Source organism: Lathyrus oleraceus, chromosome 5 (genome assembly GCF_024323335.1).
Source record: "Lathyrus oleraceus cultivar Zhongwan6 chromosome 5, CAAS_Psat_ZW6_1.0, whole genome shotgun sequence".
Taxonomy (NCBI): Eukaryota; Viridiplantae; Streptophyta; class Magnoliopsida; order Fabales; family Fabaceae; genus Lathyrus; species Lathyrus oleraceus.
Window position 1 is genome coordinate 396878628 of NC_066583.1, and position 24241 is coordinate 396902868.

Genomic DNA, 24241 nt, shown 5'->3' on the forward strand with positions numbered 1-24241 from the left:
TTAAAGATTATACTAATTTTGTACATTTAGTGATTATTGCATATAAAAGTTCATAATTATTCCTATTATACAAATAAAAAGATAATTGAAATAATAAATTACTAATTAATCGTTACTTTAATAAACCAACATAGAAACAAAGAAGCCCCTAACAAATTACAATACAATGATATAGTACCATGCCTATAAATTAAGGCATACTGCGGAGATAAATCATTAACACATTCTACATAAAAATTATAAGCATACACATATTAAAATTATGATGATGGAGAAGAAATATGTTTCTCTTTTCATGGTTGTGGTGGTTCTAGGAATGATGGTATCAAAATTTGAAGCACGTCAAATTGACGACATTACATGCCCCGAGGCTCTTTTGTCCTTGTTGCCATGTCTTCCCTTTTTGCAAGGAACTGGAGGTGCTACACCACCTAAAAACTGTTGTGATGGAGCAAATACTTTAAATCAAAAGGCAAACACCACCCCGATTCGAAGGGATGTTTGCAATTGTCTCAAACCCGCAGCATCGAGATTTGGAGTTAAACCTGACAAATCAAAACAACTACCACAACTTTGTAACATTACTCTGTCGGTTCCTTTTGATCCTAACATTGATTGCAACACGTAAGTAATATTTCTTCATAATACTTGATATAAAAATATGAGATGCATATTTTTTATAAGAGTTTAATGTTTGAGGTAAATATTTTTATTTTTTAAATTAAAATAAATGAAAATGTTTACGTCCTTATAGCCTAAAACATACGTCTCCTCCATGAAATCAACTATGCATAGTATTAATTGATTGAATATTTAAATAATTTTATAACCATTATTTGTTTTTTGTGCAGGGTTCAATAAATCTATTTCACGGGGACGGTGTTTATCGCAAAGATATATAAAATAATTGTATTAAGAAATTCTTAATTCCATTAGTATATGTATTTTCTCTTTTTACTTAAGTTGAAGTTGTCACTCTCGTAATGTATTTTTTAAAAATTATTTTGATTTAGTTATTCTCTTCTTCTTTTTGGCTATTGTCCAACACACCTAATAACTAGAAAAGATTAAAAAATAGTGTTAATTGTTAAAACTCATACATCCACATTTATGGTCTAATAGGTCATATACTAGCACTACAATTTTAAGCTTTTTAAGTTATTCTAGAAATTAAATTATAAAACTTGTTAACAAAGTCTCATTTAAATACGTGTTAAAAAGACTCAACCAAATAAAAAACTAATAAAATAAATTTAAACTACGAACATATATTTTTGTAGATAAAAGAACTAAATGATAGAAACTTAATAAAAAGATATTGTTTGTGTATAATATTTGTGCAATGATAATTTACATTGTTAATCAATTATATTTGTGAAACTGTTTAAACCATTTAAATTTAATACAATTACCTTTGAATTCATCTATAAGATTATTTTCGTGTTAATTTTCCCTTAATTCAAACCTATTTTTTTTTTATATTGAATCTATTTATTTCAAATAAAGGATATTATTATATATCTATATATTTTATGAGAAATCTTGTAGGACATAAACCAAACCTAGCAAAATAAATTTGTACATCCGGTTAGAACTACGTTTAAAATTAGTATTATCAACGACATATTATTGTAGTCCAAATATTTACCAATACGCACTATTCATTATTAACTTTTATGCGAAGGATTCCACCATCACTAGCTTGATGTTTTTGACTTAAAATTAAAATATAATTAGTTTTTTGAAGTTTTCCACTCTACATCTTATCATCCTTGTTGACTACATTTTCAAATATATTTTATAATATATATATTATTATTTTTGCATCTTAGAATATCTTTTGATGGAATTTTTAAATAATATTATCTTCAACCGTTAAATAGAAGGTGTCCACTAAATCCTACAACAGGGAATTATATTTTCTATGTTTATATATGTTTTATGAATGGTAAGATTTAGATCTACATAGTTCTTTAAGATCTGTTTTTGAACAATCATCATAAAAAAATTGAACCACTCTTAACTTCTCCAATCACATCGATAACCATTTTTTTGTTTTTAATCAAAAATTGAGTAATGTGGCTTGTTTTTGTAAGATATCTATATTGATATTTGTGATTTCAGGAACCAACATTTTGTTACTGATCTCAAGTCTAAGTGAGTCTTATTTAACTTATCCCTCCATCATTTTAGTCATGTTGTTATGACTTTTTCGTGATATATCAAATATAAATATTTTTCACAATATCATTCTCACCCGATTTCCCTCCCGACTACCTTGTTTATGATTAAAAAAATCATAAATTATTTTATAATACAACATGATTTTTTTTAATGAGATTAAGTTTATACCTCTAAACAACAATGGTGTAGATGTTATCAAGAGTTAAATATTATAAATATAACCACTTCAATAGTTTCACACGACTTAACGAGAAGATTATGAAAAAAAATATTTCTACAATGTTATTGCATGTATTCTTATACCATTTAAAACACTTAGTATTAAAAAGTAGTATATACACATATATGAAACTAATTAGAGCGTTTTAATTTTAATTTTATTTAAAAGATTTGGGTTGTTGGTCATGAAATACGAACAATGTGTGTCTTGATTATCACATGAATTCTAAACAGTGCTTAAAATAAAACAAGATAAAATAATATTAATCATAAATATGTTTGTTACATTACTTTAAATATATTTTTTATGTTAATTTATAATAAATTTTCTAATTTTAAATATTTTACTGAAAAAAGATAATAACTTGTTCTTTTATACAAAAAATTATCAAATAAATTATTAAATAAATATGTTTCAACCATCTATATATTTTATTTTTTTAAATCGTGATTCATTATTTTAATTCAAATAATTTCATATGAGTGTTAAATTGATTTTTTTAAAAGGTAGATAACCTATTTTTGCATGATGAATTTATTGAAACTTTAATATATTTTTCTATTTTCATTTTTATTATCATTTCATGATATTGATTTTGTATTTATTTTAAATTTCTTAATTTTTCATACAAATAATATTCCTACAAAAAGTAATAAATTTTTGAATCATATAATATATTTTTGTAAAACCTATCCTTTACAAACTAATCATTAATCAGTTAAAGATCTTAAACAGGAAATGGTTACAATATCAATCAATAATTTAATTTCCATTTAAAAACGATTAGTTTTCAAACCTTTTACATTATTTTTAACAAACTGTATATTATAATTTTATTATAAAACAAAAATAAGACTTAAGAAAAAATAAAATTGAAAATACATTACAATGCAAGCTCGATTAAATTTACTATAAAGAAATATCGACTAGATAATTTGAATAAAACAACGAAAGTAAACCACGGTCATGTAAATCATATGTTGAATCTTGGATATAAACATTTTTTTCAATGAGTAAGATCGAAAATAAATTTACATACTCTTATAAAATCGACAAAAGATAGAAAATTTTATTAATTAAGATAAAATTAATGGTCATATGAAATCCAATATGAAGAAATTTAAATGAGTATCTCTAGGTTAAAGCAGTAAGCTTTTTCAACAAAAATAAAAATTAAATACCCATAAATAAAATAAATTATGATCATTATTTTACTCTCCATTAAGGTTTATATCAAAAGATTAATTATAACCATTTTTGTTTCTTTCACTGTTAAAAAATAGAAATCTACTTTTGAAGTACTTAGTTTTGATTAAATATTTAAAGATGTACTTGCTTATTGATAAGAGTTATAATTTGGTACTCATTAATCAAAAAGTAAAATAACATTTGGTATAATAGTAAAATGGTTAATAGTTTGACTATTATTGTTATAAATTTTCTTATCTCTTATTTTAAATTATAAAGATGCAATAATTTATAATTTTAATCCTATTGAGTTTTAATTGCTTTAAATTATTTTGTTACTTTTCTTGTTTGAATTCTTATAAACCTTTTCAGAATTGTCTATTAATTTTCACTGATCTAATAATTTTAAATTAGAGTTCCGATCATGTGCAACACAAGGGAGAGTATAAAAATAAAACTTTGACAAGATTTGTGAATCAAATATATTATTAAAATATTTAATAGTTAGAATTAAATATCTTAAAAATTATACTAATTTTGTACATTTAGTGATTATTGCATATAAAAGTTCATAATTATTCCTATTATACAAATAAAAAGATAAATGAAATAATAAATTACTAATTAATCGTTACTTTAATAAACCAACATAGAAACAAAGAAGCCCCTAACAAATTACAATACAATGATATAGTACCATGCCTATAAATTAAGGCATACTGCGGAGATAAATCATTAACACATTCTACATAAAAATTATAAGCATACACATATTAAAATTATGATGATGGAGAAGAAATATGTTTCTCTTTTCATGGTTGTGGTGGTTCTAGGAATGATGGTATCAAAATTTGAAGCACGTCAAATTGACGACATTACATGCCCCGAGGCTCTTTTGTCCTTGTTGCCATGTCTTCCCTTTTTGCAAGGAACTGGTAGTGCTACACCACCTAAAAACTGTTGTGATGGAGCAAATAGTTTAAATCAAAAGGCCAACACCACCCCGATTCGAAGGGATGTTTGCAATTGTCTCAAACCCGCAGCATCGAGATTTGGAGTTAAACTTGACAAATCAAAACAACTACCACAACTTTGTAACATTACTCTGTCGGTTCCTTTTGATCCTAGCATTGATTGCAACACGTAAGTAATATTTCTTCATAATACTTGATATAAAAATATGAGATGCATATTTTTTATAAGAGTTTAATGTTTGAGGTAAATATTTTTATTTTTTAAATTAAAATAAATGAAAATGTTTACGTCCTTATCGCCTAAAACATACGTCTCCTCCATGAAATCAACTATGCATAGTATTAATTGATTGAATATTTAAATAATTTTATCACCATTATTTGTTTTTTGTGCAGGGTTCAATAAATCTATTTCACGGGGACGGTGTTTATCGCAAAGATATATAAAATAATTGTATTAAGAAATTCTTAATTCCATTAGTATATGTATTTTCTCTTTTTACTTAAGTTGAAGTTGTCACTCTCGTAATGTATTTTTTAAAAATTATTTTGATTTAGTTATTCTCTTCTTCTTTTTGGCTATCACTACAAGAAAAACTCCCCCCTGCCACATGATTATCACGTGGCAAAGGTGAAAATCACTTCACTAGTCAAAAATAGCGACGTGTTGATTCACGTCGCTGGAACGCGTGTGGCAACTTTTTGTGACGTGATAAACACGTCGCTAATTTGCCAAAGGCAAATCACGTCGCAACATTGTGAATTAACTTCCTTCTGCGCTTAAACTTTGCCACGTGATATTCATGACACAACTTTGCCACATGAATATCACGTCACAACATTTGAAAATGGATGGTATGTTGCCACATGAAAATCACGTGGCAAATTACCCACGTGATTTACACTTCACAACTTAAAAACAAAATTAAAATAAAAGATAAAATATATTGTTATTATTAAATTATATTATTAATAAAAGATAAAATAATTAATAAATAATAAAATATAGAATAATTAATAATTAAGTGAAATATTTTTAAATTAAAATTACACATATGAAAATGTATTATAAAAATAGCAAAGTAATTATTTATACAAAAATTAATATTTAAAACTAAATAAATATTACACATCAAATTCGTCGTCATCTTCATCGTCTTCACTTGTTCTTTGATTTTGATTTCTACTCATGGACTGCATAAATTGTCTCATTTGCTCCTCCATATCGTGTTGTCTTTTTTTCATTTCCTCTAATTCGGCCTTTAACGCCGCCTCACGCTCCGCCGTCTCTCGTCTAGCCTCTGTTAGAGCCAGTTGCCTCACCGTTTCCATCATTTCAGGTGTCAATTGTGTTGGACGGGACGTTCCTTCCCCACTTGCAACTCTATCAAATAAAGTTCTATCTCCGGTTCTGTAGTTGCCAGCCAAAGGACCAACACCAAAAAAACACCCATTACGTCCCTTCCCTCCAGTGACTAAGCTCCAAATATACATATCCACGCGTGGATCAAGCGGATTAGAACCAACAGGTGTATATTGAGGATTTTCAACTAGAAATTGTGTGAGCAATCTTTGATACTCCTCCTACACATACAACAAATAAAATAATTAGATACAGTTGTGACATGAAAAGAATCCCACATATATTGTTGCCACATGAAATTCATGCCACAAACATTATTACCACGTGAAATTCACGCCACAAAATTGATAGAATTTTAACAAAAAAAAATAAAATAGAAACAACTTACTATAGTTCTTCTCGACCGATCATCAACCAAATCCCCCGATTTTTTTGTACGGGTCTTCACAAACAACTCATTAAGTCGGGGGGGTCTTCCTTGTGCCTTAGTCTGATTAATATAAATAAATTTAATTAAACACATAATAAATCAAAATATAATTTTAAACCGTAGTTATAATTTTTACCATCCGTTTTGCATGTTCTCCAATGCTTATACTTCCTGTAGCATTAAGGCAACCCCCCTTTCGGATGCTCTCATGTCTTTTGCTTTTTGAGATTTAGCTTTAAAATTATCGGTAGCCCAATAGGCAAGAAGTTCGTCAAATACTTCCTTGCCTATCCAGTTGGGACGAATATTTCGTTCTTCCCAATCAAGTCTGACACGCCTAAGCATGTCAGAAAGTCGGACAGATGTTCTTCCCCGATAATTTTTTCTAATCATATATTCATCCATTACATTCCACGTACACTTTTCCTACAATGTTGTATGACATTCAAAAAAATTGTTAGATAAGTGTTAGATAATATATTACAATAAAATAACTAATTAAAATAACAACAATAAAATTTATTTTACCTTAAATTTATCAAACCATTCATCTTTCTCATCCTTGGAAAGTTCTTTGAATGACTTCCAAGCTTTTTTATACATTTGTTGAATCACATGTTTTACACACTGTGCAGCTGGCCTACTCGGAGAGAAACTAAACAACAATTTGAATAAGTGTTAATTATAAACATGGAAACATGGAAACATGTATACTAAATAAAATTTATAAATTAGATACTTACGATTTTCCACATGGCTCAATAAAATATCTGCCATCAATCATCTCATACTCTGTGGGATTTGCAGTTGGTTGCTCTAAAACATGGTCATCCTGCTGCTCCTGGTCATCCTGCTCCTCCTGCTCCTCAGGCACGGGTATATCTGTGGCACGTGGTGGGTGTGGGGTGCGAGATCCCCCATGATGCGTGGATGATGAGGGCATGTGTGTGGTAGGTGGGGTGTGGGACCTCGAAAGCGTGGATGATGATGGTGTGTTTGTGGGATGCTGGGACGACAGAGGTACCTGTGTGGGATCTGGAAAGATCCCAGACTGCATGAAGGGTGGGGGTACCTGTGAGGGATGAGGAAAACTAGATCCCCCAGTCTGATGGTATGATGAAGTCCCAGATGGGCTAATAAAGGATGGGTTCCCAGATGGGCTAATAAATGATGGGTTCCCAGATGGGCTAATAAAGGATGGGTTCCCAAGTTGGGCCATAGGATAACCATGGGATGATAGTAGCGAGAGAAAAGGCTGTGAACCCATGGTCATGGGATCTACCTGAGTCTGTGGGGGAGGATACCCCATAGATGACTACAGTGGCATAAAATGTTGAGAGGTCGTAGACATGGGCTCTACCTGACTCTGTGGGGGAGGACATACGGCCGACTGAGGAGCCTCACATACCCTTATCCTCGGGCGCTGCTGACCCTTACCCTTATCGGTTCGGGGCGGCATTTTATCTACAATCAATAAACACATGTAATACATCCTACATTAAGTAACATTACACAGTACATTAAGTAACAATACATCATACTATCTATTCAAAGTCTTCATCTGTTCTGATACTATCCTCGGATACAAACTCTTCACATTCTTCATCCACATCATTTTCTGTCAACAATGTGGATGCATCAACTTGATGGCCCTCAACCACTGTATCACACAAACTTGTAATTTGTTCAACTTCAATCACATCATTAACTTGAGAAGTTTCATCATCTTGGTAAGCGACATCTTCGACTACTACATCATCGGCTTCGATATGACCCAATGGTTTTGTTTTGATTACAACACACCATCCTCGTTTACGTGGCTGAGTTGAAGGATAAGGAACATAATAAACTTGCCTAACAATATGTGACATTATAAAAGGGTCATACTCTTTGTACCTTCGATCCATACGAATCTCAACTGTGTTATATTTCTTATCTATTTTTGTGCCTCTAGCAGATATATCATACCAATCACAATAGAACAAGACAACTTTATTTTCGCAGTCCAAGTAATTGTATACCAACTCGTAAATATGTGTTATTGTGCCATAGAAGTCGTCTTCACCACCATCTGTAACTCCTTTCACGAACACACCACTGTTTATGGTTTTTTTCCCTTCTGTCCATGTTTTAGTGTGAAATTTATATCCGTTCACAAAGTAAGTGTGCCATTCATTTGCACTTTGAACAGGGCCTCTAGACAAGTTTCTCAAATGGATTATTTCTTGAGTAGGTGCAACAGCGCATGACAACTGCTCTTTGAACCATGCTGGAAAATAAGCATGTGTGTCACTAGTATTCGGATGTTCACCGGTGCTTTGAAAGTAGGAGGTATTGAATGCCCTACAAAGAATATCAATATAAGTTTGAGTAAAAAGTTTGACATATTTAAACAATAAAGTTAAATAGGTGGGTATACTTACTCAAGATATGGTTTAACTTCAACGCAGTTAATCAAGACATGAACATGTGCTGCTAGCAATTCTTTTTGAGTCAGCCAATGTACATTCTTCTTACCAGATGGACGACCGGGAATACCGAAGACTGATAAGGTAAATTTACTTTTTTCATTAATGTTAAATTCATTCCTTATGATTCTTGGAGTTAACATCAAGTGATTGAAATAATGACTGCAAAAATGTGATGTTTCCCGATGCAAATAATGTGCACATATAGATCCTTCAACTTTAGCTTTATTTTTCACGGATCTCTTCGAATCACCCATGAATCTTTCAAACGGATACATCCACCTATATTGAACAGGGCCTCCAAGATAAGCTTCATATGCAAGATGCACAGGTAGATGTTCCATAGAGTCAAAAAAACCAGGCGGAAACACTTGTTCCAACTTACAGAGAATAACTGGAATATTTTTGTCCAACTTAACGATGTCATCCACTCTTAATTTTGATGCACAGATATCTCTAAAAAATTGACTAATTTCAGTGAGTGGATTAAGCACATGTTTAGGTAGTGAAGAGAACGCAATTGGAAGCAATCGTTCCATGAAAACATGGCAATCATGGCTTTTCATTCCATGCAACTTTCCGGTGCTAGAGTCAGCACACCTTGCTAAATTTGACGCATAACCATCAGGCATTCTCAATTCGTTTAACCATCGACAAATCGCTTTAGCTTCTTCGGAAGTTAGACTGTAATTAGCCTTGGGTTTTAGTAACTTCCCATTCGGTTTAACCTTCAACTCCAACTCCTTTCGATTACACAAAATCTCCATGTCCTTTCTAGCCTTCTCATTATCCTTTGTTTTACCTTGAACATCCATCACTGTGTTAAACACGTTATCAAAAAAATTCTTCTCAATATGCATAACATCAAGATTATGTCGCAACAAATTATCTTTCCAATACGGGAGATCCCAAAAAATACTTCTTTTTGTCCAGTTATGTGTATCCCCATATCCTTCAATTCTGCAAGCTTTACCATAATCTGTGAATTTTGGCAGTTCACTAACTCGGTTCCATACTTCACCGGGTGAGAAACGAGGGGGAGGCAAGTCTGTTACTCTTATGCCTTTTTTGAAGTCATTCTTATTTATTCGAAAGACATGATCTTTCGGTAGGAATCTGCGGTGACAGTCAAACCACGAACTTTTCCCCCCTTTTTCCAACGTGAACGCATGAGAGTGTTCCATGCAATGCGGGCATCCCATTTTTCCATGTGTCCCCCAACCGGACAACATGCCATATGCGGGAAAGTCGTTTATAGTCCACATCAAGGCTGCTCGCATAGTAAAGTTTTGTTTGCAAGATATATCATAAGTCCATTCTCCAATCCATAACCTCTTCAAATCATCAATTAAAGGTTGTAAATACACATCTATTCCAGCTTTTGGACTCTTTGGACCTGGAATGAGGCAAGTCAAAAACATGTATGGTTTTGTCATGCACATCTCAGGAGGGAGGTTGTAAGGGGTAACAATAACTGGCCAACAAGAATATCCACTTCCAGACGCTTGGACATATGGAGTAAAACCATCAGAGCATAGTCCAAGTCTGACATTTCTAGGTTCTGCTGCAAAATCAGGATGTATCATATCGAAGTGCTTCCATGCCGCACCATCAGATGGATGTCGCATTGTGCCCGAACTTGTTTGGTTTGTATGATGCCATGTCATTTGACTTGCACTATGCATTGAAGCAAACATTCTTTTTAACCTTGGTATGATCGGCAGATAAAACATGGACTTCACTGCCACATGTTTTTGCTTACGGTTAATGGCTTTACTGCGAACTTTGTATCTCAGACTCTTACAAAACTTACATTCCTCCAACGATCCATCATTAGTACCAAACTCATTATCGTAAAACAACATGCAACCATTAGTGCAACAGTCAATCTTTCTTACCTCTAAACCCAATTTCGACACCAACCTCTTTGCATCATAAAAACTTGTGGGAAGGTTGTCTTTCGTAGGAGTTGCGTCCAACATCATTTTTGCAAAGAATTCCAAACACTGGTCAGGAACATTCCAATTGGACTTGGCGGCCAATAATCTCACACACATCGATAATTTTGAGTCTGACGACCCTTCAAACAACGGCGTATTCATTTCTTGCAACAATTGATAAAATTTTTGAGCTTCCTCATTCGGCAACTCTTCCTGATCGAAGTCTTGAGGTTCATCATAGGTCACGTTAACCCCAAAAGCATCGCCAAGCATGTCACTGATCAAACTAAATTCTTCCCGGTGTTCCATATGTGATCGACTGCTAGAAGCATGTGTAGTCGTAGTCCTTTGTACATTACTCGGCAACTGTTCTCCATTATATGTCCAAACCCAGTAATTTTTAATGAAACCCCTTCTCTTCAAATGACGTTCTACTTCCTCCGGGTCACTAATTATAGGTCTACATTCACATTTTAGACAAGGACATCTTACTCCTCCTTCGCTTAGACAACATTCTTGAGCGAAAGCCCATGTGATAAACCCTTTAACTCCTTCCTCAAAGTTCGGTTTAAGTCCACGTCTTCCTGGATACGTTCTATCGTACATCCAACTACGATAGTAATGAAAATATTCCATACTGCACATTTACAAAATCGTTACTATTTTAATTTCAAAAGTGATATTCCTCTATCGTCCAATTTAAAAATCGTTCTATCGTACATCCAACTAATTATTACGTACAATTTAAAAAAAATATATTATACTATTAATAAATATATAATATAACTATTATATACTTTATTGTTTAAACTAAACATATATTTATAAAACATATACCCTAATATGTGTTATTTAAAAAAAAAACATTTTAGACATACATATTATTCATACTAATTTTTTTTATAAACATATTTTTAATATAAAAATATATATGAAATTAATGTTTTGTTTTTTTATACATTATTTTAAACATAATATTAATAATACAACTTCTATTTATTTAGTTATCTAAATAATATATATACACACTTATCAATTTTTACTCAAAACACTAATCTATTATATTTTTTTAAACTAACCATATTATCTAAATAATAATACAACTTCTATTTTTAGACATGATTCATATTAGTTTTTCTAATAAACAAAATATTTCGTTTTTTTTTATAAATATTATTCTGTTTTAATATTTTGTTTAAAAAAAATTATATATTATATTTCTAAAAAATATAATGTGCACATATATAAAGGCATTAAATAGTTTCTAAACAAAGTAATATCAAAGTTTTAATATTTCCAAGCTTGACATGATTTTCTTTTGAAATTTATAATTTCTCTAGAAATAATTAAAAATGATTTTATAAATAGGGTATTAATAGAGAGGATAGTATTGGTATTAATAGTATATTATATAAAATCTATTTCTAAACTATAAAAATTTAATACATAAAATATTCTGTTTTTTTTGTATAATACATTAAATATATAATACATTAAATATTCTGTTTTTTTAAAACTATTATATATTATATTTCTAAACAAATTCTAAACAAATTCTGTTTTAATAATACATTAGGGTATATGTTTTATAAACAAATTCTAAACAAATTCTAAATATATAATACATTAAATTTCTAAACAAATTCTATTTTAATACATAATGTGCACAAAAACAAAATCCAGTCCAAACAAATTCGGTTTTAATACATAATAAGCACAACACATAATCCAGTCCAAACTCAATACATTTAACTAATCTGAAAATAATTAAAAAAAAAATTAAATTTCACAATTTTGAATATACCTGGATGAAGACTTTGAATCTGTTTGCTCCAAATTCTTGAATGAATAATTCACTCTTAGCTATTTCTTAAAAAAAAAATACAATAATTAAAATAAAATTCATATATATTAAACAGAAATGGGTTTAAGTTGAAATAATAAAAGTATTTACCTTTAAATTTCCAATTTCAAAATGGATCTGAAGCTTGAAGGAGAGAAATGGGTTGAAGGGGAAAATGGGTCTGCAGGTGGAAGCTTGAAGAGGAAACGAAGAAGAATGAAACGGTGAAGGGAAGAGGGAGAGAAGAGGGAAGGTAAAGGAAAGGTTCCCACGTGGTAAACACGTCGCTATTTGCGACGTGATTTACACGCCACAAAACATTCAACGGTCATCTGTAACGTCTCTCTGAACCCAGTACCCACATGCTTGTCACGTCGCTATTTGCGACGTGATTGTCATTTCGGAAATTAAATTACACCACATGTACCCACGTGATCAGCACGTCACTAGTTGCGACGTGAATTACATTTCACAAAACATTATTTGAATTTTAAATTTAAAATAGCGACGTGATCTGCATGTCACTACCAAATTTTAATTATTTTCATTTCCCCCCAACCTGAAAAGTTGTCATTCCATTTTTTTATTATATTTTACCTTTAGCCACGTGAAATTCACGTCGTAATTGGCATTTTTTGCCACGTGCATTTCACGTCACTAAATCACGTGGCTGCACAAAGTTATTCTTGTAGTGTATTATCCAACACACCTAATAATTAGAAAAGATTAAAAAATAGTGTTAATTGTTAAAACTCATACATCCACATTTATGGTCTAATAGGTCATATACTAGCACTACAATTTTAAGCTTTTTAAGTTATTCTAGAAATTAAATTATAAAACTTGTTAACAAAGTCTCATTTAAATACGTGTTAAAAAGACTCAACCAAATAAAAAACTAATAAAATAAATTTAAACTACGAACATATATTTTTGTAGATAAAAGAACTAAATGATAGAAACTTAATAAAAAGATATTGTTTGTGTATAATATTTGTGCAATGATAATTTACATTGTTAATCAATTATATTTGTGAAACTGTTTAAACCATTTAAATTTAATACAATTACCTTTGAATTCATCTATAAGATTATTTTCGTGTTTATTTTCCCTTAATTCAAACCTTTTTTTTTATATTGAATCAATTTATTTTAAATAAAGGATATTATTATATATCTATATTTTATGAGAAATCTTGTAGGACATAAACCAAACCTAGCAAAATAAATTTGTACATCCGGTTAGAACTACGTTTAAAATTAGTATTATCAACGACATATTATTGTAGTCCAAATATTTACCAATACGCACTATTCATTATTAACTTTTATGCGAAGGATTCCACCATCACTAGCTTGATGTTTTTGACTTAAAATTAAAATATAATTAGTTTTTTGAAGTTTTCCACTCTACATCTTATCATCCTAGTTGACTACATTTTCAAATATATTTTATAATATATATATTATTATTTTTGCATCTTAGAATATCTTTTGATGGAATTTTTTAATAATATTATCTTCAACAGTTAAATAGAAGGTGTCCACTAAATCCTACAACAGGGAATTATATTTTCTATGTTTATATATGTTTTATGAATGGTAAGATTTAGATCTACATAGTTCTTTAAGATCTGTTTTTGAACAATCATCATAAAAAAATTGAACCACTCTTAACTTCTCCAATCACATCGATAACCATTTTTTTGTTTTTAATCAAAAATTGAGTAATGTGGCTTGTTTTTGTAAGATATCTATATTGATATTTGTGATTTCAGGAACCAACATTTTGTTACTGATCTCAAGTCTAAGTGAGTCTTATTTAACTTATCCCTCCATCATTTTAGTCATGTTGTTTTGACTTTTTTGTGATATATCAAATATAAATATTTTCCACAATATCATTCTCACCCGATTTCCCTCCCGACTACCTTGTTTATGATTAAAAAAATCATAAATTATTTTATAATACAACATGATTTTTTTTAATGAGATTAAGTTTATACCTCTAAACAACAATGGTGTAGATGTTATCAAGAGTTAAATATTATAAATATAACCACTTCAATAGTTTCACACGACTTAACGAGAAGATTATGAAAAAAAATATTTCTACAATGTTATTGCATGTATTCTTATACCATTTAAAACACTTAGTATTAAAAAGTAGTATATACACATATATGAAACTAATTAGAGCGTTTTAATTTTAATTTTATTTTAAAGATTTGGGTTGTTGGTCATGAAATACGAACAATGTGTGTCTTGATTGTCACATGAATTCTAAACAGTGCTTAAAATAAAACAAGATAAAATAATATTAATCATAAATATGTTTGTTACATTACTTTAAATATTTTTTTGTATGTTAATTTATAATGAATTTTCTAATTTTAAATATTTTACTGAAAAAAGATAATAACTTGTTCTTTTAAACAAAAAATTATCAAATAAATTATTAAATAAATATGTTTCAACCATCTATATATTTTATTTTTTTAAATCGTGTGATTCATTATTTTAATTCAAATAATTTCATATGAGTGTTAAATTGATTTTTTTAAAAGGTAGATAACCTATTTTTGCATGATGAATTTATTGAAACTTTAATATATTTTTCTATTTTCATTTTTATTATTATTTCATGATATTGATTTTGTATTTATTTTAAATTTCTTAATTTTTCATACATAATATTCCTACAAAAAGTAATAAATTTTTGAATCATATAATATATTTTTGTAAAACCTATCCTTTACAAACTAATCATTAATCAGTTAAAGATCTTAAATAGGAAATGGTTACAATATCAATCAATAATTTAATTTCCATTTAAAAACGATTAGTTTTCAAACCTTTTACATTATTTTTAACAAACTGTATATTATAATTTTATTATAAAACAAAAATAAGACTTAAGAAAAAATAAAATTGAAAATACATTACAATGCAAGCTCGATTAAATTTACTATAAAGAAATATCGACTAGATAATTTGAATAAAACAACGAAAGTAAACCACGGTCATGTAAATCATATGTTGAATCTTGGATATAAACATTTTTTTCAATGAGTAAGATCGAAAATAAATTTACATACTCTTATAAAATCGACAAAAGGTAGAAAATTTTATTAATTAAGATAAAATTAATGGTCATATGAAATCCAATATGAAGAAATTTAAATGAGTATCTCTAGGTTAAAGCAGTAAGCTTTTTCAACAAAAATAAAAATTAAATACCCATAAATAAAATAAATTATGATCATTATTTTACTCTCCATTAAGGTTTATATCAAAAGATTAATTATAACCATTTTTGTTTCTTTCACTGTTAAAAAATAGAAATCTACTTTTGAAGTACTTAGTTTTGATTAAATATTTAAAGATGTACTTGCTTATTGATAAGAGCTATAATTTGGTACTCATTAATCAAAAAGTAAAATAACATTTGGTATAATAGTAAAATGGTTAATAGTTTGACTATTATTGTTATAAATTTTCTTATCTCTTATTTTAAATTATAAAGATGCAATAATTTATAATTTTAATCCTATTGAGTTTTAATTGCTTTAAATTATTTTGTTACTTTTCTTGTTTGAATTCTTATAAACCTTTTCAGAATTGTCTATTAATTTTCACTGATCTAATAATTTTAAATTAGAGTTCCGATCATGTGCAACACAAGGGAGAGTATAAAAATATAACTTTGACAAGATTTGTGAATCAAATATATTATTAAAATATTTAATAGTTAGAATTAAATATCTTAAAGATTATACTAATTTTGTACATTTAGTGATTATTGCATATAAAAGTTCATAATTATTCCTATTATACAAATAAAAAGATAAATGAAATAATAAATTACTAATTAATCGTTACTTTAATAAACCAACATAGAAACAAAGAAGCCCCTAACAAATTACAATACAATGATATAGTACCATGCCTATAAATTAAGGCATACTGCGGAGATAAATCATTAACACATTCTACATAAAAATTATAAGCATACACATCTTAAAATTATGATGATGGAGAAGAAATATGTTTCTCTTTTCATGGTTGTGATGGTTCTAGGAATGATGGTATCAAAATTTGAAGCTCGTCAAGTTGACGACATTACATGCCCCGAGGCTCTTATGTGCTACACCACCTAAAAACTGTTGTGATGGAGCAACTAGTTTAAATCAAAAGGCCAACACCACCCCGATTCGAAGGGATGTTTGCAATTGTCTCAAACCCGCAGCATCGAGATTTGGAGTTAAACCTGACAAATCAAAACAACTACCACAACTTTGTAACATTACTCTGTCGGTTCCTTTTGATCCTAACATTGATTGCAACACGTAAGTAATATTTCTTCATAATACTTGATATAAAAATATGAGATGCATATTTTTTATAAGAGTTTAATGTTTGAGGTAAATATTTTTATTTTTTAAATTAAAATAAATGAAAATGTTTACGTCCTTATCGCCTAAAACATACGTCTCCTCCATGAAATCAACTATGCATAGTATTATTTGATTGAATATTTAAATAATTTTATAACCATTATTTGTTTTTTGTGCAGGGTTCAATAAATCTATTTCACGGGGACGGTGTTTATCGCAAAGATATATAAAATAATTGTATTAAGAAATTCTTAATTCCATTAGTATATGTATTTTCTCTTTTTACTTAAGTTGAAGTTGTCACTCTCGTGATGTATTTTTTAAAAACTATTTTGATTTAGTTATTCTCTTCTTCTTTTTGGCTATTGTCCAACACACCTAATAACTAGAAAAGATTAAAAAATAGTGTTAATTGTTAAAACTCATACATCCACATTTATGATCTAATAGGTCATATACTAGCACTACAATTTTAAGCTTTTTAAGTTATTCTAGAAATTAAATCATAAAACTTGTTAACAAAGTCTCATTTAAATACGTGTTAAAAAGACTCAACCAAATAAAAAACTAATAAAATAAATTTAAACTACGAACATATATTTTTGTAGATAAAAGAACTAAATGATAGAAACTTAATAAAAAGATATTGTTTGTGTATAATATTTGTGCAATGATAATTTACATTGTTAATCAATTATATTTGTGAAACTGTTTAAACCATTTAAATTTAATATAATTACCTTTGAATTCATCTATAAGATTATTTTCGTGTTTATTTTCCCTTAATTCAAACCTATTTTTTTTTTATATTGAATCAATTTATTTTAAATAAAGGATATTATTATATATCTATCTTTTATGAGAAATATTGTAGGACATAAACCAAACCTAGCAAAATAAATTTGTACATCCGGTTAGAACTACGTTTAAAATTAGTATTATCAACGACATATTATTGTAGTCCAAATATTTACCAATACGCACTATTCATTATTAACTTTTATGCGAAGGATTCCACCATCACTAGCTTGATGTTTTTGACTTAAAATTAAAATATAATTAGTTTTCACTACGCCAAAAATTGGAATAGACAGCGCACCTTAGAGGGCGCTTTATTACAAAAGCGCCCTCTAAAGTGAAGCGAAAAATAAGGAGCAATAGACAGCGCACTTTAGAGGGCGCTTTTGTAATAAAGCGTCCTCTAAGGTGAAGCGAAAAAATAAGGAGGAGATAGAGGGACAACAATACATGGCACTTTTAATAAAGCGCTGTTATAAGTCCATGTGCATTTCCAGCTTATAGAGCGCTTCTGGAAAGCCTTAGAGAGAGCTTTCATAAGCGCCCTCTTAGGCCCCCTTTAGAGGGCGCTTTGTTTCCACAAGCGCCCTCTAAGGTGAAACGAAAAAATAAGGAGGAGATAGAGGGACAACAATACATGGCGCTTTATAGAAAGCGCCCTCTAAGGTTACCCTTAGAGGGCGCTTTTAATAAAGCGCTGTTATAAGTCCACGTGCATTTCTAGCTTATAAAGCGCTTCTAGAAAGCCTTAGAGAGTGCTTTCATAAGCGCCCTCTTAGGGCCCCTTTAGAGGGCGCTTTTTTTCCACAAGCGCCCTCTAATGTCCCCTTTAGTAAACATTAAAATTATAACATATTGCGCGTTTTGTTATTTCACTATCTGTTATTAGCGTTCTTTTTCACGTTAGGGTTCTGAGGCGTTTTCCTTCCACCTCTGTTAGATCTACATGCGCGTTTCCTCCTTCTACCAATCAAAGGTACACGCTTTTCCCAATTACTGTTTTATGTTATTGCTTTGTTTTAGCTTTGCCCAATTTCTGTTTTACCTTATTACTGCGCGTTTCCTCCTTCTACGTTTGTTTCGACCATGATAGCGGATGCACTAGGAAATTGACGGTTGGTTTTTAGTGACCATGATTGCGGATGCAATGGGTTATACGACCTATGAAACATCTGATTTTGTGTCAACACCAGTATCATTAGAAACCTAGGTCCGAATGTGTTTGAACTCTTCTGAAATTGTTTTTTATTTATTCTAATTAGTAATGGATAATACATGGATGTCTTTCAATCGATTGTCGAGAGAGTACGAGAATGGGGTATCAGAATTCGTTAAGTTTGTCGTTGCGCACGCCGAAGACCCCAGTAGAATGATATGTCCTTGCTTGGGTTGTTGTTATGGGAAACGGGTTGACGCAGTTCAGTTGACATCGCATCTAATGAGGCATGGAATTGATCGAAGTTATACATGTTGGAATTTGCATGGTGAGAAAAGTAACGAGAATGTTGAACCGGGGGATAGTACGACCTATGCCTCAAACTATAGTGGCGCAGATACATACGATTGTGATCGAGTTGAAGAGATTGCAGAAGCACTTGAAGGAGATCTTAAGGATTGTCCCGAAATGTTTGAGAGGTTGGTAAGTGATGCAGAGAAACCTTTGTATAATGGTTGCACTAAATTCATAAGATTGTCTGCGGTATTAAAGTTGTACAACTTAAAGGCGGGCAATGGGTGGTCGGATAAAAGTTTCACAGAGTTATTAGCCCTTTTGAAAGATATGCTTCCTGAGGATAATGTTCTTCCCAATCGAACATATGAGACCAAAAAGATGTTGTGCTCTATTGGCATGAGCTATGATAAGATACATGCATGTCCAAACGATTGCGTTTTGTTTCGAAATGAGTATGCATCGTTAAATGAGTGTCCTAAATGCGGTGTCTCGCGATATAAGAACAAGTTGTCTCCAACAAAGGTCTTGTGGTATTTTCCTGTTATTCCGAGATTTAGACGCATGTTTCGTAGTGAAACCGATTCAAGACACTTGACCTGGCATGCAGATGAAAGAATTATAGATGGAAAGTATCGACATCCGGCAGATTCACCACAGTGGTTGAAAATTGATAATGATTATCCTGAATTTGGAGAAGAATCAAGAAACCTTTGCTTGGCATTATCTACTGATGGAATGAACCCACACGGTATCCAGAGTATCTCACACAGTACATGGCCTGTGATTATTATGATTTATAACCTACCTCCATGGCTATGTATGAAGCGTAAGTACATGATGTTGTCTATGTTGATTTCTGGACCTAAACAACCAGGGAATGACATAGACGTGTACTTGAAGCCCTTAATCGAAGACTTAAAGATTTTGTGGGAGACCGGTGTGGAGGTTTATGATGGATATAGGAAAGAAAGTTTCAACTTGAGGGCGATGTTGTTTGGCACAATTAATGATTTTCCAGCATACGGAAATCTATCAGGGTATAGCATAAAAGGTCAATGTGCGTGTCCTGTTTGTGAAGATAAAACAGATTGGAAGCGCTTGGAGTTTGGTCAGAAGAATGTCTTTCTCGGTCATCGGAGATTCTTAAATTCAAATCATCACTACCGTGGATGGAGAAAGGCGTTCAATGGAGAGACAGAACAAGGCAGAGCTCCACCTATATTGACGGGTGATCAAATTTTTGAAAAGGTGAAAGATTTGGATACTCAGTTTGGCAAGCCTTTTGCCCACACACTTGTCAAAAGTGGGTGGAAGAAGAGGTCAGTTTTTTTTGAATTGCCGTATTGGAAGTCCTTGTATGTGAGACATTTTCTTGATGTTATGCATATTGAAAAAAATGTATTTGAAAGTGTTATTGGCACGTTACTCAATATACAAGGAAAGTCTAAGGATGGCCTTAAGGCAAGAAAGGACTTGATAGCGATGGGAATAAGAACTGAATTAGGACCCTTGAAGAAAGGAAAACGAACATATCCACCACCTGCTGCTTATACTCTATCTAGAAAGGAGAAAAAAACATTGTGTAAGTTTCTAAGTGAAGTTAAAGTTCCAGAAGGGTACTCTTCAGATATTAGAAGACTTGTGTCTATGAAAGACCTCAAGTTAAAGAGTTTAAAGACCCATGATTGCCATGTTATAATGGAACATTTTCTCCCAATAGGTATACGTTCTATTCTTCCAGAAAAAGTAAGAAGCTCTATAACTAAGTTGTGTTCTTTCTTCAAGTCAATTTGCAGTAAGGTGATCAATCCTGCGATCTTACCAATGTTGCAAAAAGAAATCGTTATTACTTTGTGTGAGCTTGAAATGTTTTTTCCTCCATCATTTTTTGACATAATGGTACATCTAGTTGTTCATCTTGTGAAAGAGACACAATTGTGTGGACCAGCTTATATGAGATGGATGTACCCTGTTGAACGTTATATGAAAATATTAAAAGGGTACGTGAAGAACCGAAGTCGACCAGAAGGTTGTATGGTTGAAAGATACATTGTTGAAGAAGCGATTGAGTTTTGTACTGAATATTTGTCTAATGTTCAGTCAATCGGACTCCCCAAGTCTCAGCTTGTCGAAAAGAAAGAAGGAAAAAATCTAATTGGAAATAAAATCGTGGCAGTATCAAGGGTCGAACGGGATCAAGTGCATTTGTATGTTCTGCACAATGAGAATGAGGTTGAGCCGTATGTTGAAATTCACAAGGATGTTCTCCGAGGTTTAAATCCCAATAGAAATGAAAATTGGATAGTACGAGAGCACAATCGATGTTTTATACCTTGGTTTAAGGATCATATTTATTCAAAGTATTATTCAGATCCCGCTTCAATAACAGAAAGGTTGAGATGCTTAGCATATGGTCCAAGTTTCCATGTTTTTTCTTATAGCGCATACGCGATTAATGGATACACATTTTATACCAAAGAACAAGATGATAAAAGTACTATGCAGAATAGTGGTGTCACTGTGGTAGCTGAAGCAATGCACATATCAAGTGTGAAGGACTTAAACCCCAAATTTGCAAATCTGTCGTATTTTGGTGTTATCGAGCGCATTTGGGTGTTTGATTATGAGAAGTTTCAGATTCCTATATTTGGTTGCAAGTGGGTTGAAAATAATAACGGCATTCGAATGGATAAGTCAGGATTTTTGCAAGTGGATCTTAATAGGGTGGGATACAAAGATGAGTCTTTTATTCTAGCCTCTCAAGCTAGACAAGTGTTCTATGTCAATGATCCGAAAAGTACGAAATGGTCTATAGTTCTTTTTTCCAACAAAGTAATTGATGAAAACACTGGAGATCAAGGTGATATTGATGTTGAGATTGAATCGTTTACCAGAAATGATCAAGATGAGAATATTATATCAAATGATTCATATATTAGAAATGATCATAATGAGGGTATTTGGATCAATCCAACCGTCTGTGTTGTTAAGAGACATGTAGAACATATTCCAACCAAGAAAAGAAAGAGAACTTAGTGAAAAAGGTACAGGTCAAATGATTTTAATTGTTTTCTTTATTACAGGTAAAATGACTTTTATGATTTTAATTGTTTTTACATTTGTCATCTGATTTTAATTGTTTTCTTTTTTACAGGTAAAATGATGATGCTGGATATTTGTTTAGATGGAGATGCTCTATTGTCGTCAAGCCTCACTCGCGTAGATGATGATGCTGGATATTTGAAAGTATCCCTCTACGACAATGGAACATGTCCATCTAAACATATATCAATTCTATCTTCAAAAGATAAGGGTTCAATGTTGGCAAGTTACATTGGTTTCCTTGTTCGACAACATATTCCGATTACATGTGATAATTGGAGAAGTCCGGACTTGAAGGTTGGCAAAGAAAAAATATGGTCAGAGATACAGGTACTTACCATATATTGTTATATGTTTTTTGTTGCATCAACTTTGCAGCACTGTATTGTAGGCAGAATTTAGGACTTCTCAAAGTTGATTTCTTGTTACTTTGTCGTTCATAAAATACACCACTAAATTCTCTGCGTTTAATTTTTAATTTTTTTTCATCAGGCTTATGTCTCAATAGAGGATGGGTATCTACCTAAAGTTACTTTTGTAGTGGTCCAAAAGAGACATCACACCCGTCTCTTTCCTGTCAACCCCAAAGAGACCGATAGAAGTGGAAATATTATGCCAGGTTTTTTCAATATATTTCTCAACGCAGCTGGTATATATTATCATTTGAATTTATCATTTTTTGCTGATTTTGTTGTTCTAAATTGTCAAAGGAACCGTGGTAGACACCAGCATTTGTCACCCTAGGGAATTTGATTTTTACCTTAACAGCCATGCAGGAATTCAGGTAATATTAGCTATGTCATTTAACTTTATGCCATTGTTTACTATTTGTTGCTCAATCGCCTTTTGACAGTTCTGTGTTATTTGCATTTGGACGTGTTCTTTTTGCAGGGGACTACTTATGCTGCCATCTGTTGTTTTGGTTGAGCCTTATTTTGTATGGATGTGCGATAGAACTACTAGACAGCTTTTGGATATACAGAACATGTTTGCCACCATGGGTGGATGGGCGTTTTTGTTTAGTATTGGTTAGAACTACTAGACAGCTTTTGGATACAGTGGTCACTGGGTGTTGGTTGCTATGTTTTATTCTTTTAATTGTAGTACTTTGAGAATATGTTGTTGTATATTGTTGATCAAAGAATCATATATTAATGTTGTATATATGGAGGATTAATGTTGTATATAAATGGATTCATGTTGTATATATCAATGGATTAATGGTGTATAACATTGGATTAAAGGATGAAATCAATATGAATTTTACACTTTTGCAGCATGCGAACAGGTTACCAATTAAATATATATCCACTGTTTTTCAAACAAATTTTTTTAAAATAACTAACACTTTAGAGGACGCTTTGTCCAGAAAGCGCCCTCTAAACACTTTACATTGACAACTTTAGAGGGCGCTTTTTCCTGAAAGCGCCCTCTAAACACTTTACATTGACAACTTTAGAGGGCGCTTTTTCCTGAAAGCGCCCTCTAAACACTTTACATTGACAACTTTAGAGGGCGCTTTTTCCTGAAAGCGCCCTCTAAACACTTTACATTGACAACTTTAGAGGGCGCTTTTTCCTGAAAGCGCCCTCTAAACACTTTACATTGACAACTTTAGAGGGCGCTTCTCCAGAAAGCGCCCTCTAAGGTGTCCCTTTATGGACCACTCCAGAGGGCGCTTTTGTCTTAAAGCGCACTACAATGTGGCCACTTTAGACAGCGCTTTCTCCAGGAAAACAAATCGCTGTCTTTACCTATGCCAGCGCCAGATTAGAGGGCGCTTAAAAGCGCTGTTATAGGCCAAAATAAGCGCCCTCTTTTCCCTTATTTGGTGTAGTGTTTTTGAAGTTTTCCACTCTACATCTTATCATCCTAGTTGAC

At 31.3% G+C, this 24241-nt stretch overlaps 4 protein-coding genes across 4 annotated transcripts; 2 read left to right on the forward strand and 2 right to left on the reverse strand.

Moving 5' to 3' along the window:
• The first annotated feature begins 268 nt into the window (after positions 1 to 268).
• Positions 269 to 861, forward strand: LOC127080978 (non-specific lipid-transfer protein). Its single transcript, XM_051021263.1, has 2 exons — positions 269 to 624; positions 852 to 861. Exons 1-2 carry the CDS (start codon positions 269 to 271, stop codon positions 859 to 861), a joined length of 366 nt encoding a protein of 121 aa, XP_050877220.1.
• A 3518-nt stretch (positions 862 to 4379) lies between these two features.
• Positions 4380 to 4972, forward strand: LOC127080979 (non-specific lipid-transfer protein-like). Its single transcript, XM_051021264.1, has 2 exons — positions 4380 to 4735; positions 4963 to 4972. Exons 1-2 carry the CDS (start codon positions 4380 to 4382, stop codon positions 4970 to 4972), a joined length of 366 nt encoding a protein of 121 aa, XP_050877221.1.
• A 719-nt stretch (positions 4973 to 5691) lies between these two features.
• Positions 5692 to 6502, reverse strand: LOC127080980 (uncharacterized). The gene is made up of 2 exons (XM_051021265.1): positions 6318 to 6502; positions 5692 to 6150 (listed from the first exon to the last, which is right to left on the reverse strand). The coding sequence occupies exons 1-2, from the start codon at positions 6450 to 6452 to the stop codon at positions 5692 to 5694; spliced, it is 594 nt and encodes a 197-aa protein (XP_050877222.1). The 5' UTR covers positions 6453 to 6502.
• A 1401-nt stretch (positions 6503 to 7903) lies between these two features.
• Positions 7904 to 11040, reverse strand: LOC127080981 (uncharacterized). Its single transcript, XM_051021266.1, has 2 exons — positions 8783 to 11040; positions 7904 to 8702 (listed from the first exon to the last, which is right to left on the reverse strand). The coding sequence occupies exons 1-2, from the start codon at positions 11038 to 11040 to the stop codon at positions 7904 to 7906; spliced, it is 3057 nt and encodes a 1018-aa protein (XP_050877223.1).
• Between the last annotated feature and the right edge of the window lie 13201 nt (positions 11041 to 24241).

Coding starts and splice junctions, on each gene's coding strand:
- LOC127080978 (XM_051021263.1), top strand. CDS start 269: ATGGAGAAGAAATATGTTTCTCTTTTCATGGTTGTGGTGGTTCTAGGA.
- LOC127080979 (XM_051021264.1), top strand. CDS start 4,380: ATGGAGAAGAAATATGTTTCTCTTTTCATGGTTGTGGTGGTTCTAGGA.
- LOC127080980 (XM_051021265.1), bottom strand. CDS start 6,452: ATGTGTTTAATTAAATTTATTTATATTAATCAGACTAAGGCACAAGGA. Junction 6,151..6,317: donor ATCGGTCGAGAAGAACTATA/GTAAGTTGTTTC, acceptor TTGTATGTGTAG/GAGGAGTATCAAAGATTGCT.
- LOC127080981 (XM_051021266.1), bottom strand. CDS start 11,040: ATGCTTGGCGATGCTTTTGGGGTTAACGTGACCTATGATGAACCTCAA. Junction 8,703..8,782: donor GAAGTTAAACCATATCTTGA/GTAAGTATACCC, acceptor TATTCTTTGTAG/GGCATTCAATACCTCCTACT.